At 41.5% G+C, this 19,144-nt stretch overlaps 2 protein-coding genes across 2 annotated transcripts in view; one reads left to right on the top strand and one right to left on the bottom strand.

Moving 5' to 3' along the window:
• Window positions 1-2,460, bottom strand: part of UBAP2 (ubiquitin associated protein 2) — a 95,646-nt gene extending 93,186 nt beyond the window's left edge. Inside the window, exon 1 of the mRNA XM_015249975.3 lies at window positions 2,328-2,460. The gene's annotated coding sequence lies outside the window, so the exon portion shown is untranslated. The remainder of the gene's footprint in view (window positions 1-2,327) is intronic.
• Window positions 1,035-7,223, top strand: LOC140696227 (uncharacterized). Its single transcript, XM_072960642.1, has 4 exons — window positions 1,035-1,090; window positions 1,862-2,206; window positions 2,307-2,970; window positions 4,079-7,223. The coding sequence occupies exons 1-3, from the start codon at window positions 1,035-1,037 to the stop codon at window positions 2,938-2,940; spliced, it is 1,035 nt and encodes a 344-aa protein (XP_072816743.1). The 3' UTR covers window positions 2,941-2,970; window positions 4,079-7,223.
• The last annotated feature ends 11,921 nt before the right edge of the window (window positions 7,224-19,144 follow it).

Genomic DNA, 19,144 nt, shown 5'->3' with positions numbered 1-19,144 from the left:
AATTGATATTTGCTGACCTACAGGTTGCCTCACACTCATTTCTCCTGAAATAAGATACATTTAAGAGTGAAGAACTTTTCAAGTCTTTTGTGCAGGCATCAGTCCTTTATAATACACTTACACCACTCTCCCCATAAAAAGTGTCTTCTAACAACAACTACAAAATCTTAACAGTAAATCATTTTAAAAAAAGGACTTGGGGGGAAAGTACAGCTCAAGTGGTAGAGTGCATGCTTAGCATGCACAAGGTTCTGGGTTTAATCTGCAGTGCCTTCCCCAAAAATAAATAAAAATAAACCTAATTACCTGCCCCCAGAAAGAAAAGAAAAAGGAAAACACTTCAAAAGTAAAGGCTTCACTCCAGATCAGTTCAAACCTTCAAGACTGGTTTATACTTTCTATATTTAAGGAACAGCGACCAGTTCCCATCAAAACACAGCGCATACTGAAATAAACCCATTCTTCATGTTCTCCTACCATTTCTCCCCAAACAATAAAAGTTACTCATAAATACCAAGAGACACTCCTGGTGAGCACTACACAGGCTGCACCAGTTACCAGGAAAGGGAAGCAGAGGTATTATTGTTGTTCCAGCCTTGCTCTAAAGGCAGCTCCATGTGACTACTGCTGGTCCAGCCCACATTTAAAGAGAGGGGCCAGAGGAAACCAGAGCAGCAGGAAATAGGCAGGAGGGGCAATTACCACAACCCTTTCCCATGGCCTCATTCCCATACCACCATTTCCAGCCATATTTCAATCATAAAAAAACCTCCTTTCTCTGAATCGTAATTATTGAAGGTCAGAAACAAGGAAACAAACGGGAAATGACAGAGCTGTGGGAAACAAGCAGGACAGGGGTGGGGGGAAAAAAAAATCTCACCACATATGTGGACTAGCCTTAAGGAGGAAAAATCAGGAGGAATACATAGGAGGGAAGCAGAAGAGTAGTGTGGGGCAAACTAATCACTTCACCCTAAAGCTTCACAGCACTGGGAGGAGAGCCCTAGCCCAGGGGCTCTGAAGAAGGGGAAAAGATGCTAGCGGACTGGGAGTTCCTACCATCTTCAGAGAGTGGAATTTATTCCCTTTCGTGAGACAGACAGACACCAATCTCAACAGGGTCACCCAATCTCTATTACATAGGAGAGCTTAGGTATTATATTCACCTTCCTTCCACTTTTACTAGACAAACTGACACTAAAAAATTAGGAATGTACAAATTCATGGTGAAAATTGACGAACACACTAACTACTCACATACCCCCTGGCTTAAAAAGTACTATCATAATCAAAGAGAAAATATAAAATGACTGGGTTCACCCACAAAGTGAGTTATATGCCTTTCAAATAAAAGATTATCTTTGAGTACCTTATGGAGACCTTAAAAAGCTCTCAGTTGTTAGGACACAAATGTGCTGAAGAAAGACAGTAAGCCTAAATAATGGTAGAGATACCTTGGATACAAGCATAAACAATATCCAACAGAGGTGGTAGTAAACTACAGGATTACGTCAAACAAGAAATAACAGGAATGATGATGGAATACAAGTGGAGACCAGTGGTGGCACTTAAGATGCCTGGACAACTAATTAGATGGAAAACCCAAGGGAAAAGATGGAAAAGCCAAGTGGGAAAGTGATTCAGCGGCAAAGTAAATTAAGATGCAATGCACCAATGAAAAAATAACATTTTGAATAGTATTATGAAACTGAGCTCCTTAGTTTCTCAAACCTACACTAAAGAACTGTGACACAGCCAGACTACAGGAACCGGGACTGAGGAGAAAAACTGAGTCCCAAGTGTCTGACACCAAAGGCTTCCCGAACGAAAAGAAGTAGAACTGAACTGTGCCTCCGGGTAGTCGGGAAAGAGAGCGCAGAAGTTGGGCTCTAAGACGTCCAGTCCCAGGACTAGCTAGCGACAGGCGTGGAGGCGGAAAGGTGGTCAGCGACAGCGTGGCGCGGGTGCTGGAGCGGACAGGCAGGGAGGGACAACGGTGGGAAAGAAAACCACACCCTCCAGGGCAGAAACCCGAAGGGGGGAGGGGAAGGCGCCCCCTGGGGCTGGGTGGGGCCCGGCCGACTAGATTCAGCGTAGGCAGGAAGGAGCACAGGACAACCCATGGGGAAGAGGAAGGTCGGCACCCAGGCCTGGGCAAACTGAGGACGCTAGAAGCCGGTGAGGGAAGCTCGGCCCGACCTCACGGGTGGGCGCTGGGGCAGTATGAAGGGGGCTGGAAGAAAGAAGAGCTGAACCCAGGAATACAAAGCGCAAGCTGCAGCGCTCAGGGACTTGGAACGGGGAAGGAGAGAAAGGGTGCCAATTACCGCTGCTGCTCTCGCTGGACTCGGGACCCGCCGCCGCCGCCGCCGCTCGTTACCTGCCAATGTGCCTCTTACAAAGCGGCGGCGGCGGCAGAGGCGGCCGGGCCCGTCACGTGACCTCGGCGTCACGGCGAAGGAGGAGCCACCACACGTCTCTGGCGCGCGGCTCTTGAGCCCGCCCACGGAGCGCGTCGCTTCCTCCAGCCACCCCACCGCCGCCACCACGCCCACCGGGCGAGGCCAACAGCGCCATGGCGTGGGGAGGCACGCGGACGGCGCAAACAAGTTTCTGGAACTTCTACTCGGAGTTATAAGGAACGTACTACCCACCGCCTCCAGGACGCCGACAAGTGTAGCTCGCTGGCGCGCTGTGATGACCTCACAAGGAACCACAGGTCACTCCCCTGCGGCCGCCTTCTCCTCATCATGTGATGTAGTCCAACCACTCAGGGCAACCCAAGCCTCCCAAACGTTTTGCGAAGACTACGACTCCCAACCTGCTGCACAGCAAAGGCACCCACCACCACATCCTTTCCCTCGTGGGTTCATAGACGGTGCATCTGTGACTTCAGCCGTGGAAAAGCTGAGAGGGAAAGCAAACAGGGCTAGCGTCTGAGACTTTTACCAGTCGGCGGCCGCCTGCCAGGTGCCTGAGCGTGGCTTCCGCTAGGAGATGTAGTCCCGACCCGGCGTGGGGTTCTGCTAACACGTTCCCGGGCTCGCGCTCCGCCCCGCCCCCTGCGCGGGAAAACGCCAACGGCCAGCCGAGGTAGCCGCTGCACCCAGCTGGCTGCAGGAGAGACTCCACGGGGCGGGAGGCCCTGGCGGCTTGTCTTGTAAATGCCGGCTCGAGTTCTGCATTCCCAAGCCCCTTCTGCCTGAAAAGACTATCATCTATTGAAAGCTTACTGTCATTTATACAACCACCTTTAGTAAATCAACACTTGAGGCAGGGATTGTCCCAGTTTTAAGCTTGAAGAAGGGGGTAGGGAGGTTCAGTTGTTTCCTGGCTGGAGCGACCCAAACCAAATTTTCCATTTCCAAGCAATGAATAACCCGCGTCTTAAAATGACCTCATCTGTTTTAACTCCAGGAATTACGCTTAAAGGAGATAATGGTTTATAATTGTAGCATAGTATTAGAGTTTAACGTGTTTTCTTACTTACTTCTTATTTGTGTCTCAAAGGCAGTATCTAAGGCTGGTTAGATACACGGACTTTGGAGTCCAGCAGGCCTTACTTCATTCGAGCTTTCCTTGGCAATAACACCTCAACCAGGTTGTGAAATTAAATGAGATTACGTAAAGTACCAATTTGGCATAGAATAAACCCTCAATACATATTAGTAATTATTTTCACGCCCTGTGTGTCCCCTTTGGCAGATCAGGTTTAAGTAAAGGTGAGCAGGGAGTTAGCATATACTGATTTTGGGGTAGAGCACTATACTAATTACTAACTTGCTAGTTACTACTAGACTAAAAGTAGTTTAAATTACTACTAGACTAAAGGTAGGTAATTTAATTTCAATTTAAGGTAATTTAGTTCAATTTCCGTTGAAACCTTAACATCCTGGTCAGTTCAAGGGAAGCCTTTGTCATTCATCTGAATTGATCAAAGAATGCTCAGATTCTGCCTTTAACAAATAGAACTTATCATGACCATTCATGTGTAGATGTATCTTATCTCTTTAGACAGTGAGCTAGGATTGTTTCTGGTCAGTACAGTCTTCCTCCTTTTTGTATTCCTACTCTATAGAAATGCCTGGGAGAGTCAAAGATAAAAACCACCCTTGAGAGGCAAAGATCTAATGGAAAAAGCACAGGAAAACACTTCTGAAAGGATATATACAAACTTGATAGCAGCTGTCTGCAGAGTGGGAAAGAGGGTTTATGATTGGTGCTAGTCAAAAAGGACTGTAATCTAATCTATATTGTTTTAATTTTCTACATGGAGAAGGTATTGATGTTTTAATTAAAGATTACTTTAAGAGAGACCCCCTACTACACACAAAAAAGAAAAGAAGAAAAAAGAGAGACCAGAGACCATGTGTTAGCTTGGATAAACTATGTTACATCTCCAGGCCTCGATTTCCCCTTTTTATTATTTTTAAAAACATCTGTCTTTTTATGCCAAGTATATTGCACTGAGTGCTTTCACTAAATTATCATTTTTCAAGGAAGAAGTCCTACCTAGGACCTGGGATCACGAGAAAAAAATAAGGGCATCAAAGTCCTAAAACCTCACTGATTACAGTTATTACCACCTGGATGCCATAGAACTTTCATAGTAGTCTCTCCTGAGGGATATCTCTACCACCCTTTTCCACCAAGCTTGACTGAAATACTGACTCTTAAACTAATTTCACATCCTGTAACTGCAAAGGACATCACCATCCCTTTCACCAGTTTTTGTTTGCTTAAGTGCTCTTGGCTGGACTGAAGTGAGAGCTTTCATGTGATGGAAAATACACTGGAGAAATGCTTAGAAGCCTGGGTTTTTAAGTCTGTACATAAAATAGGTGAGTGAAATCAGTCATTCTTAGATGAAGCCTATCTCAAAAAATCAGTAATAGATGGCTGAGATTTAGGAAGTAGAATTAAGGTATATAAACTCCAAAGAATTTTCACAATCTAGATAAAGCTAATCACAGTTCAAGCCTAATCTACTTACTTATAGTAAAATAAATGATTATAATCAAAAGAATCATACCCTGCCTGAAGAATGTGATAAATGAGATGGAATGGTCTGTATAGAATCTTCAAAAAAGAAAAAAAGTGAAACTTAAGCAAAAATGTACACCATACAGGGAAGAGGATGACCTGACCAGCACCTGGAACATTTTGGTCCCTTTGGCAGATCTCTGCATTTGGCAGATAGAGATGCATGCTCCATGCCTGTTAGCCATAAAGACACCTCAGAATTCCCCAACCTATGTTCCATGTCACCAAAAACATTAAAATTTGGCTTCTCATGAAGATTTTCCTCCAGAGGTATGAATGCATTATTGACCAGAGGACTATATGTTGTCTTGCTTGGCTGAAAATTAAGAACAATGACAATGACAATTTAGAATATGCCATCAGTTTCTGAGGTATGTTTCTGCCCAGAGCCAGCTGAGCTGTGTGGGCACACTGACCTTCGAAAGCAGGAAACAAAGAGATAATGTGTGAGAGTCTGTTGAGACGTGTGTGGTATAGTCAGGAAGTCTTCCTGGTAACACCGTTGTGTCTCATTTCTCTAAAAGTCCAGTTCCTGTCTAACTCCACTAAGTAATAACTTGTCCTTTCTAAGCCTGTTTTGTCATCCATATAAAGGAGCTAAATTCTGTTTACAAGGCATTATCAGGTTCATACAAGACACTGCATATGAAAGTCCTCAGAGGATAAGTAGACCATAAGAACTGTAAGAAACTATTATTACCAGGAAGAAATTTATTTGGTTATACCAGTACTGATAAAGCTAAATGCTTGGATTCTAGAACAAGAGTCAGCAAAATACAGCTCGTGGACCAAATCCAGCCTACCTCCTGTTTTTCTAGCTAAGAATTGTTCTTGCACTTTTAGAAGGGCTGAAAAAAGATAGTATTTCATGACACACAATACTTAAGTTCGAATTTCTGTGTCTTTTAAGTTCTAATGGAGCTCAGTCATGCTTGTTCATTTATGTATTGTCTCTGGCTGCTTTCATGCTACAATAACAGAGTTGAATATTTGCAACAGAAACTTCATGGTCCAAAAAACCTAGAATATTTATGGCCTGGCCTTTTACACAAAAGTTTGCCAACCCCTGTTCTAGAAGAATCTAAGGATGTGACCATAGGTGAGATACTTAATTTCATCCTGCCTTAGTTTTCTCATCTGAAAAATGGGGATACTAATAGCTACCTCAGAGAATTGGCTGAAGGATTAAAACAGTTAAACTATAGTGTTGGTTTTGCGGGGTTTTTTTCCAATCCTTTTTGACTGTTACCTACAAGAAGAAACACATACAAACATGTATAAAATTGAAACAAATTTTACAAAACAATACCTATCCATACATTTATGTACACTGAGAGTTTCATACCCTTAATCTAGCATCACTTAATGTTAACATTTTACATAATCATGGCACATAAAACTCGGATATCCTTTTCTATTTCTGGTTTTTAAAAGTAGAAAGCTTCCAATGGCCAAAAATGGAGCAATTTGAGCAACAAAATAAAAAATGATACTAGTTGAAGATTCTCGAAGAATAAAAATAATGCTGATGTGAAAAAACTGGATGAGTAAAAAGGGAGAAGAGACAAATCTTCCTTACAGAAAAATTCCAATTGATAAACATGGAAGAAATGAGAGAAATAAAAACGATGGAGGTACTGGGGTTCAATCCCCATACCGCATAGCCTCAGAGCATATCCCTCAAAATGTTTATGAATTACTGTGGTGTTTTAAGTTCTTTGATGCTCCTCCCTTCAGAAGGTGGAGCTTAATTCCCCTCTCCTTTGATTGTAGGCTGGACTTGTAACTCATGTCTAACAGAGAATGGATTGGGAAAAATAGTAATTTTACAGTGTAGAGACTTGACACACATCACCTTAACCAAGTGATCAAGGTTAACAGCATAGTAAGAAATCATGTTGATATCATGTACACCCTGATGTGAGGCATTGTGAAGGGCACATCACCTCTGTGGCATTCCTCACAAAAATCCATCACCTGAGTGTAATCATGAGAAGCAACAGACCATCCCAAACTAAGGGTCATTATACAACAATTGGTCAAAGTTACTAAGAAACAAGCAAAAACTGAGAAACTGATATAGATCAGAAGAGACTAAGGAGACACGATAACTAAACACAATGTGGGACATTACTGGAAAAAGTGAAGAAACTCAAATAAAGTCTGTAGTTTTGTTAAAAGTTTTGTACCAGTGTTCATTTCTTACCAGGATTACATAAAATGTTAACATTCAGAGAAGTTAGATGAAGAGTATTCAGAAACTCACTGTTCTATCTTTGCATTTCTTCTGTAATGCTAAAATTATTTCAAAGTCTTTTAAAAAAGGCTAATCACAACCCACTAAACTGATTTCCTGACCCATTAATGCATCTAGATCTGCAGGTTGAAAAATACTGAATTAATAAAAGCAAAAACTTAGAACGTCATTTGGCACATTGTAAGTGCTTAACAAATATTAGATAGCACTAACATAGAATAATATTCTTACTTTTCTGCAAGGGTCATTTTTTTTCTTTTGTTCAAAGCAGGTTTGCTTTTGGTGGCTGAAAATACATGGCTCTCAATACAGAATGTCATGTATTATCTGTACCGACCCGAATGAAGTGTCCAGACTAAAGTAGGTGGGAAAAACACTAATTTGGTGTTCTGAAATAGTTCATCATAACTCTATTTCCATACTGTCACAGTTGTTATGCTTAAAATACTGGGGCTGAGATATCCCAGTTTCAGTATATACACTTCTAGCATTAGGTACTAGGAAAAACATTAAGAAAAATACCCACAGAGACAGAAAAAAGTGAATTAAGCAGTCTAAGCTAGACTTCACAAACATCCACCACCATGAGAGGAGAAGCCATTAAATAGCGGACCCAGGATTTTAAACTTTGACTCCAAAGCCTGTGCTCTTTTTGCTAAACCAGGCTGGCACTCAGCTTAGTTTAATGGAAAAAATCAGCCTGGTTTGGTGGACAAAAAATTGTCAATTTTTTTTTAATAGAAAAGCTTGAAGGAAACAGAAATAGGTATCTAAGCCATGGAGGGGCAGAAAGGAAATAATTAACAAATAAAACCACTCTTAAATAGAAACTTCTTATTAAAAAAATTAAAGGCAAACAGTAGATCTGGGGGGAAAATAACAAACTTTTGAATGTATAATATTTTTACCATAAAAAAGCTCAAACAAATTGACAAGAACACTGAAATTTCTGTAGATAAATGGACAGAGCATACCAACAATTCCTAATAGAGCCAATCAACAAACATATGGAAAATGTTCTGGCTTGCTCACAATTTTTTAAGTTGAAAGTTATATCAGTAATATGCATTTTTCCTACCAAATTAATACAGAGTAAAAATAATGATGTTACTCAATACTCATCAGTGTTTTGTAAAAGAGACACTCCCTTACTTGGCTAATAGCAGTATAAATTGGCATAAATCCTTTGGAAAGCAAAAAGTCATAATATATTAAAACCCTTTCATCCAAAGCAATTCTGGTCCTCTGCCCTAAGGAAATAATTTTAAATATGGAAAAACTGCTATGCAGAGAATGACACTTCTCACAGCTTTATTTATAACAGCAAAAACTTGGAAGCATCTTACATGTCTGACTGTAGAGGAATGGTTAAGTAAATTATGACATTCTTACTAGATCCCACACTATGCAGCCTTTATAAATAACATTTATAAAGAACATGCCAGGACATGGGAAAATGTTTGCTATATACTGCTAGGTATAAAAAGCCAAAACCAAATCTGCTGAGCAAATATAACTATGTAAGAACAATTACGCATAGGAAAGGCTATCAAAATACATCAAAAGAATATGAATATGGGCCGTATTTAGATAATGGGATTAGATGTCACATTTTCCCATCTTCACTTCTGTATCTTGAGGGGGGCCCATAATTACGTTTATTATTTATTTATTTTTTAATGGAGGTACTGGGGATTGAACCCAGGACCTTATGCATGCTAAGCAGGTGCTCTACCACTGAGCTATAACCTCCCCCTTCACTTCTGTATTTTTTAAATTGAAGTATAGTTATGTACAATATTATATGTTACACGTGTACAATATGGTGAATCACAATTTTTAAAGTTATATACTTCATTTATAATTATTATAAAACATTGGCTATATTCTTTGTAGATTATTTTATAAATAATAGTTTGTACCTCTTAATCCCCTACCCCTATATTGCCCCTCTCCCCTCCCCTCTCCCGACTGGTAACCACTAGTTTGTTCTCTGTATCTGTGGGTTCACTTTTTTTTTGTTATAGTCACTAATTTGTTGTATTTTTCTGTTTTTAAATCGCCTTTAATACTCAGGTCTTTTATGACTTAAAAAAATGTTTAAACAAACTATTTAGAGCTGGGATACTGAAAGCTTTACGAGAGGAATCCAAGATATATAAATGTGAATATAATAACTTATAAGAGAAGACTGAATTTCTAGGATGGTGTTATAGGCTGACTTTTATCCCCCTCAAATTCATATGCTGAAGTCTTAACCCCTACAGAATCTGACTGTATTTGGAGATAGAGTCTTTGAAGAAGTAATGAAGGTTAAATGACGTCTCTGGGGTGGGCACCAGTCCAATATGACTGAGGTCCTCATAAGGACACTAGTGACAGAGGAAAGACCATATGAAGGTAAAGGGCGAAACTGGCCATCTGTAAGCCAATGAGAGAGGCCTCAGAGAAAACCAGTGCTGCCAACACCTTGATCTTGGACTTCTATCCTCCCGAACTGTATGAAAATAGAATTCTGTTGTTTAAATCACCCCATCTATGGTACTGTCCTAGAGCAATCCTAGCAAACTAGCACAAATGGGTGTTAGAGTTCTACTAAGCAGGAAGAGTAAAGACTGGCAAAGAATTATCTTCCCTCCCCTTGGAGATTTTTTTCATTCTGGTAATTCTATAGTTGGGGAAGTAGAAAGACCTAGGGTCATTATTGTCTGATAAAGGACAGGACCCCCCCAATCTTATACCCGAACTTCAGTGGTCCTTAACGTCAAAGACCTCACTTAACATATGTTGCCTTAAAAGATAAGTAAATATCCATCCTTTATAGAGTGAGTGCATTTTAAATGTACAGAGAAATTATATTTTTAAAACACATCATGCCTCTGTTCAAAAATCAACACAGTACAAGCGTAAATTAACTGACTACTTCTCAAAGTCCTCCATAATCCAGTTCATCCTACCTGTTCCACTTTATTTCTCTCTCCTACCCATTGGAACATGTCCACTCCTGCATCCCAAGAACTTCATGACTCTGTACCATCACTATCCCCCCAGTACCTACCTTTCCACAACACAGACCTCACCTCTGCTCCAGGCCCACCTGTCCAGGGAATCCCAGCCCTCTTCAACCTAGTCTCCCAGTATTATTAACTCTTCATATGTGTGAGTCTTGCTAGTCAAACAGATTATAAATTAGCAGAATATCACACCTGGCACTTGTTCTAAATTCCCTCATTGTCCCTCATGAGACTCAGAAGTGATTCAGTAAATACCTGTGGTTTAAAGAGAAAAGGAGGAAAACTAGTATTTATTGATCACATGTAAAGTGCCAGACTCAGTGTAAGATGTTTTACAAAAATTACTTTCCCACAGCAACTCTGACGTATTATTATCACCATCATCATCACCCCTCAGAAAGAATTGATTCAAAACATACTGCCACCGAGTTGCAGAGTCAGGGTTAAAACCCAGGTCTCCCTATCTCCAAACATAGTGCTTTATTTTCTCCAACATCATTAGTGTTTTTTCCTGCCTCTCCCCACAGGACTGAAGTTTCTTGAGATGAAGGGACTGTCTTTTCATGTATTTCTAGCACCTAGCACAGGATCATAATAAGCATACTCAATAAATATTTTTTAAATGAAGAGCGATGCTTTCAGTTTGTTACCTTGTAAAATTCTGTTTTTCACTTCTACATTTTGCTTACAAGGGAGATGCAAAAATCAATATACACCCACCTGCATGTCCAAATTAGAACTTAGCAAATTCTAGAGATGGCAGGAATACAAAGGAAATTTGACCTTGGGTTTATTGCATGCCCAGTATGTGCCTAGCCCTGTTCTGGGTGCTACGAACAATTAAAAAAGAAAAATCCCTGACACAGTGATTCACTGTAGTAGGTAATAAATAAATGTCTACTGGGAAAAGGAAGAAAGATAGACTAGGAGAAGGTGGGTGGCCAAATATTCCAGGCAGGCAGGAATTCTAGGCAGGGGAAATTGTGTGAACAACAGGCAGAGGAAAAATAAATGCAAGGTAGGCTCAAAGACCAGTTTGGCAAAGGGAGGGATATTCCGGGATCAGCGTAGTGGAAGATAGTTATAGAGGTCAGTAGCATCTGATTGTATAGTATCTTGAACGCTAAACTTAGGACTTTTTTCCCTTCTATTACTAATCCCAGCCAAAATACTCTTTCCAGAGGATCTGGAATGTCATTTGAGTCTCTAGAAGCAAAACATCCTCCTTAGAGACACTGAGGAATTAAGCTCTAATGGTGGAATAACAGGTGGAAGGGTGGATACTTTAGATGAGGAGGCCACCCCCTCAGAGCCTCTGCGGATATGGCGCCAGTCCTGCCAGCTTGACGGTGGGCCAGTTGTGGTCGCTAAAGAAAGAATATTTTCACTCAGATCATTCACTTGCATGTCAGTTTTCAATTACTTAAGCAAAACTTTCCTGTTGAGTTTCCAAGAACATGCACACAGTAGTCACCAGGAGAAATCTCTCTGATGAGGATGAGTAAAATTCCCAGCCTGGCTGTGGAAGAGAGTGCACCTCCCACAGCACGCTAGGGAGGGAAGGAGGGGGCTTAACAACCTGTTCAGCCCAGACCTTCCCTGACATTCCCTCAGCCAAACGCTAATCTCCCAGCAGCTTGGGCCCTGTTCCGGGCCAAAGATAGTTCAGTATGGCCTTTTGCAGGGACAGAATGGCTACACCTGTTGGCTTCTTAAAGTAAGATCAAATGCCTTTTGGGTGAAGGATAAAACCATAGTACTTTTCAATATTTCTGATTCCGGGCTCTGCTCTAAGGAAAATTGTGAAGTGGGTCATGGATCTGGGAAGTGACTTGTGAGCTCATCCCCTTCAGCTTCCCGGCAGGCGGGGAAACATTATCTTTAAAGAGGAGGCTCTGAGGCCCAGAGAGATAAGCTGTTAAGCTTTCCTCTCCCTGGGCTGCCCTTTCGATAAATTGTTATTGCCTCCTAAGTAAATATATCCTGAGACTATATTGGGCAATGGGAGACAATAAACAGATTCTGTCCTCAAGACTTTCATAATCTAGCAGGGAAACAGATTTGTCAACTATTTTTTTCTCCAGTTTTACTGAAATATAATTGGTAATAACATTGTGTAAATTTAAGGTATACTGATGTGATGATTTGATACACATATATGTTGCTAAACATTTACCACAATAAGGTTAGTTAACAAATCCTTCACCTCACATAATTACCATTTTGTTGTTGTTATGGTGAGAACATTAAAGCTCTAATCTCATAGCAATTTAAGTATGCAATACAGTATTGTTAACTGTAGTCGTCACACTGTACATTACATCCCCAGAACTTATTCCTCTTATAATTGAAAGGTTGTATCCTTGATCAACATCTCCCCAATGTCAAATCTTTCAGTGCATGGGAATAGTAGAGAATTAACTAAGCCAGATGGGGTCAGGACACCAGCTAAGATCTCAGAGAGGAGAAACTATACAAACAGGATGTGAAAAGATGGAGATGTTCCTGGGTTAGAAAAGAGTACAGAGGCATGCCTGGTAGGGACCCCAGCACAGGCAAAGGTCTGAAGACAGTGCAGAGCAAGTTCTCGGGGAGATAAATGGCCTGGTGAGGCTGGATATAAGGGTATGAAAGGCAGTGATAGTGACTAAGCTAAAAACATGAAGGACCCAGATAAAATTTAGAATTTTATCTTGAAGGCTAGTAGAGATTACAGGGATTTAAGCAGAAATGTGTTTTTTTTTTAAATAATAAATTACAGTGGCATTGTGGAGGATGACTGAGGCAATAATGTTATGAACATTCTCACTTTCCTCGTCTCAATCTGGAGTTTTCAGGCCTCCCTAACCAATTTACCCTCTTCATCTAACCTGCTCTCAGATTTCTCTAGGGAAAGCCTGAGAGTCTGACAGTAGTGCCCATCTCCTCTCCCCTACCCCGATTAATTTAATCAGGTTCTTTAGGTGGCCAGGAACTAAATACCACTAAGACTACCTTCATTTACACAAAGGCATGCATTTAGTACATATTATGTGCCAGGCATTAGTTTCATGAAGCTGACAATCTAGTAAGGAAACCAAGGTGTGCTAGAGGCTCCTGGGGCTCACGAGAGCCACTTGCTAAATTTTCAGGACTTTTGCAAGCTGTCAAAATTTAAATTTCATAAAGTTAAAATTAAATAAGTTATGTTAAAAATAAAGGTAAAGACTCAAATTCATTGCCTTTTAATAACTGTACTATTATCTGTGCCATTGTGTTATGTATGGTGGAAAAACTATGTGATGGTGTGCTACTGTGCATTTCCTCCTGATTCGGTGACATCATTGCCGACAGCTTGAAGTAGGCTGAGGTGGGATTACATACCCACAGAAATCAGCAAATGCTACAAATCGGGGTTTGATTTTTTCATTGTCTGGACTTAAGAAAGTGATGGAGAAAATATGAATAACACAAATTAAAAGTGTGCTATGTCTGTAGCTATTACACTATAAATACCACGAAAGTATTTTCCAGTATTCAAAAGCCATTTTTCAGTTCCACAAGGAAGTTGCTCACTTCACTGGTGAGTGAGTGAATTTTCTACACTTTTGCCTTACTCTGTTGTATAGTAAGAAATATATATAGCCATCCCTCAGTATTGTTGATAAAAAAATTAATAGTCAATCTAACAGAGAAGTGGAAATTTTTATCAGAGTCATCCTGAGCATTATAATCCAGGAGACAGCCTTTCAGAAAGCTCTGAGGACTGTTCTGACCATTAGAGGTCAAAGCACAGTTACAGAAGATCAGGAGACAAAGGGCTATATTGATGACAAAGATCAAATGATGCATTATTGACAGTTTACACAATCCATGTCTACACAGACAAGGGAGCAGTGGGTCATCAGGGGCCCTTACAAGATTAAAAATGAAGATTATCTTCTAAGGAGTTGTGACTCTTGATGAGATTAAGGAGGAATGTTATCTCCTAAGGAGGTGTCTGTTTAATGCACATGCACAATACATACTAAAGGGGAGGGAGGAGGCCCAAAGGGACAAAGAAAAATGTTCTGTTTAAATTTTGTCTTGCTGTAGAATATGAATTTTATTTCATCAGTATCCACAGGGGATTGGCTCCAGGACCCCACCCCCATGCCACCCAGCCAGAGGATATATCTACTGGAGCATCGTATATAAAACAGCATTATACAAAATGACATAGTATCTGCATTTAACCTATGCCTGTTCTCCCCGTATACTTTAAATTTTCTCTAGGGTAATTGTAATACCTAATACAATGTAAATGTTGTGTAAATAATGGCTGATGCACAGCAAATTCAAGTTTTGATTTCTTGGAACTTTGTGGAATTGTTTTTTCCCAAATATTTTAGATCCTCCCTTGGTTGAATCTGTGGATGGGAAGCTGCAGATACAGAGGGCCAGAGGGCGGACTGTATTTGGCCCCAGGTTTCTGGCATAAAGCTTCTAAAGTCTTTGTAATTTCCTAACTGGTTAGGATTGTCTTTTGTTATTCATAACAAGACCTTTCTCTCCCACCTGAGTTTATGTTAATGGTGACCTAGGAAGGGGACCCTACACAGCCTCAGAAAGGGGCTGGTCATCAGAAAGACTCAGTGATTAGAGAGTTGGAACTTTTAGCCACGCCCACTGATCTCAGGGAAGATTTAATGATCCACCCAGAGTGATCCACACTTGAGTGAGAATGGGATCCATCTAGGAAACTGTTGAAATCCAAGGCTGTTTTGGGAGTGATCCTTCTCATCTCTCTTATGGAGGTCTCTGCATCTCCCTCTTCATCACTTTCTTAAGTCTTGACAATTAAGAAAACAAGCTGATTTGTAGCATTTGCTGATTTCTGTGACGTGAATATTTCCACCATATTTCAAGTCACAGGACATACCAAGCTACATCAAGCTACAACATAATCCTGGAATGGCAGAGTGAAGCAATGCAGAACACAGACTTCAGTGCAGGTAAGTTTCTTTACTTCTTTGGGCCTGTTTTTTCATCTGTAAAGTGAAATGGTACTAACACTTCCTCCACAGGGTTATTATAAGGATTAAATTAATTAATATGTGGAAAGCACTTAGAGCAGAGCCCAGTATTATGTAACTTTTAACTATTATTAGCTCTGCTATTAATTTACTGTGTGTCCTTTGGCAGGACCCTTTCTCTCGATTTTAGTTCCCTTATTTGTAAAAAACATAGAGGTTTTATTATAAATAATTTTGAAGTCCGTCTAGCTCTAGAAATCTTAAGGCCATTTTTGAATCTCTGAATTAAGGAGAAATCTCAACCTCCCTTTTTGGTGTCTAAGAACTTTTCCTAAAATCACAGGTACAAGGCACCTAAGCAGTGCAAGAGACAGCCAGGTAGATTCCAAAGTGGATTCAGTCCAAAGTGTAAAGCTAAAGTTAATTGTCAGCCTTGGTCTCAGCCTGGGAAAACTTCTCCAGAGCCAAGAGTCTCCAGCGTCTGGGACTCTGCCTTTTTAACTGGCAGCTCCAGGTGCTGGTCAGTTCTGGCTGCCTCATTTGGCTGCCTGCCAGGTGCCTTTGTTTATGCACTTTCTGATTCTCCCCTGCTACTGGTGCTGAGGGGAATATCCTTATTCCCCCTTTGTTTTAATGGAGAGAAACGGAAATAAAAAGAAAAATACAGAGAGAGAGACTAGATTAATAGAAATACAGAGACTGAGAAAAAAACACCAGGAGAAAGAGATTTTTCTTACATTTTCTACCAAAAGAAGACAAATACAAATGAAGCTGAAGGTAAAATAAGAGCTGGTTCCAACCACAACCCTAGAGAATTTCTTGGAAAGGATGATGTGTAAAATAAATACACATGGAGCACAGATGGAGGCATTTCTTGGCTTTTCCCTGAACAACTCTTAACTCTGGGGTAACCCCCATTAACTCCTGTACCCTAATGCCCAATGGAATAATTCTACATATTTTTCCATTCAGGCCCATATCCTCCTGGTTGAATTCTGTAGGAGCTACACTTCCCACCTTAGAACTAAAGATTCTGAGTTGAAAGTGACCTCAGAGCATACTTCCTCTCCCTGTAATATTTTATATTTGAGGAAACCGAGGCTCAGAGAGGTTGAATAACTTGTCAAGTTCTCACAGATAAATGACAAAGCTAAGTTAGGTGGTAATTCATGTACCTCAGTGGTACCTGTCCTACCTATTAGAGTTCCAGGAAGAAGCAAATGGATGGCTGGAAGGATATAGCTCAGTGGTAGGGTGCATGTCTAGCATGCACAAGGTCTTGGGTTCAATACTAGTACTGCCATTAAAAAATAAACCTAATTACCTTCCTCCTACCAAAAATAAAACAAAGTGATGTTATTTTAAAAAAAGAAAGAAAGAAACAGATGGATAATTGAGGAGAGTTTAATAAAGGAAAGGCAACAAGAGATGCTGTATCCCCCTGGCCAGTGACAGTGGGAAACTTGATCACTATGGGAACTGAGGGGACAAAGGAGGGAGCAGACAGTGTATGGAAAGGGGTCTGCAGAGAGCCTGCTTTTAGGAAGGTGAAGTGTGTGATGGGGAATAAACAATCTCACATCCCTCTCCCTCCTTTCAGTCTCCATTGGTTAAAGCCAGAGGGCAACGAAGCCTGTTGATAAGAGACCAAATTGAGGCACTGAGCAGGGAGGGCAGAAAGCAGATGGGGGGGGGGTTACAAAGCAGCAACCTATCATCATTTTATTTACTGAAATTTCAAACAATGCTGTTTATGCCCCATCATTTGGCCTTAAAATGTGCAACACAGCAAGCTGCCAGGTACATAAGACATAACAGGAGTCAAGAAAGCTTCAAGTTAGGGTGCTGAGCTGTCATATACTGATGGAAGCAGAAGACTAGGTGGCTGGATAAAGTTTTCAGGAGCTGCTCTTCTCCTCAGCCCAACTCTGATTCCATAAAGACCTGGCCGAGATCCTTATGACAGCTCAGGCCCTACGCTCAAAGAACCTGAGTCTAGTCCATAGACGGTGAGGCGTGACCATGGATGATGATTCCTCCTGGAGACCTGTGTGATGGTGTCGGGCAGGGAGGACTCCCCATGGGGGCGACTTCCTGGAGATTCAAAAGTGATGACAACCTTGGTGGGGTAGAGAGGGGCTGGAGTCTCTGTCCTGGAACCCATGAGGAGATAGTTCGGTGGAAGCTCAGGGAGGCCTAAGGAACACTCTCCTCCTTCCTCAGAGTAAAGTTCCCTCTCCAGGGATCTCCTGACTTCACAGTTCCCTTTGGCTGTATCCTGTGTCCTCCTCCCCCACCCTTACACCTCCCTTCCCTGAAGCCAAAGGAGTCTGGGGTGGAGTTAAGCAAGTTAAACCAGTTCCTGCAGACCTGAACATGCCCAGCTGAGGAACAGCCCTTGCAGAAATCTACTGTCCCCAGCTATAGCCACAGTCAGCTCCAAACGGTGCAGAAAGAGGGGGAGGATCTCAGGGAAAACACAAATCAGCACCTGACTCCAAAACAGATAAACTGAATTTGGACCTGTAGATGCTAGGGCAAAGCTAATGCTCATCATGCCCTAACCCTGGGCAGCAGAAGCTGCTTCTAAAACACCTCTTTTCTAAAAACACCTCATTCCTTTAGGCCTTGGGCCAGTTCTACCAGTTCAGCTCCTAGCAGAGTTCTCAGAGAAGCTGCCTCCCAGCAATACCTCAGGGAGCCCCGCTTTCACCTGCTCTCTCCAGGGTTGTTCATATCCCCTGTGTCCTGGGGAAAGGTCACACAGCTTCCTCAGGCAGGGGTGGCCTGGCTAAGCCTGTCACCTCTTTGTGGTTAAAAGGGCAGGCTCAAACCAGGAAGGGTAAAGAGGCTCCTGGTTCCAGCTTGGGTAAAGGCCTGTCTGGATGTTTGAAGGCTTGGAGCTTTTTGTCCAAGTTAATTCCAGCTAGTCACATGCTCCTGGCTGCCCCACAGTCACAATTATTTGGACTGAGTTTAAGTGAAGGAGGTTGGCCATCTTCCTGGGACTGTGAAATCTCAACAGATGGCTCAGCCTGTTGGGAGCCCTAAGAATGCTTCACTGTTGGGCTCTATTTCAAAGCACCTTCACATCCCTTATCACAGAAGTTCACAATCAGCCCAGAGTGATTCATACAGCCTAGAGTCAAACAGCTCGTTAATGATTAGAGACAGGCTATAACTAGGAACATCAATGTCAGGGCCAGTGCTCTTTCTCCAGACTGCCTCCTACCTAATTCCTCCAACCAATGCTCAGTTTATTGAATTTTGAGACCTAATAGCAACATCCCATTTGCTCCTTGCACAGCAAGATCTGTCTGGCTTTAAACAGTACACACACACATACTTTTGAGAAGTTGTGTGCATGTATTTTTTTAAGTCAAATCTATACATAAATGTATAGGGGAACTTGGTTCAAGAATTGCTACTCTGAAAACGTCATTATAGAAAATCAAGAAAACTACCTTCAAGACTGACATTACATTACAGTCCTGCCTACCCTTTTTCCCTCCCCCTTAATTAAAAAACATGTTTTTTGCATACATTTGATCACACTCCATATGGAGTTTCTTTATACAGAGGTGGTGCCTCCACAGGTTGGGAACTAAGTTCTGGCTCCCCCTACTGGGTGTATGATGAATTCATGGGGGCCCAAAGGAATTTGCTCAGGCTCTCCAGAAGACTCTGGGGCTCTCAAGACAGTCCTGTACCTGCCTGTGCTTGGAAAGACCTGGAAAACCAGGCTCCGTGAAGAGGGATGTGATTATAGAAGATTTTATAAAAGAGTTAGGCCCTGAGCTACACCTTGAAAGCTTTCGACAGGAGGTGGTTGTAAG

Source organism: Vicugna pacos, chromosome 4 (assembly GCF_048564905.1).
Source record: "Vicugna pacos chromosome 4, VicPac4, whole genome shotgun sequence".
NCBI classification, from domain to species: Eukaryota; Metazoa; Chordata; class Mammalia; order Artiodactyla; family Camelidae; genus Vicugna; species Vicugna pacos.
This window is presented reverse-complemented; position numbering and strand designations above follow the sequence as displayed.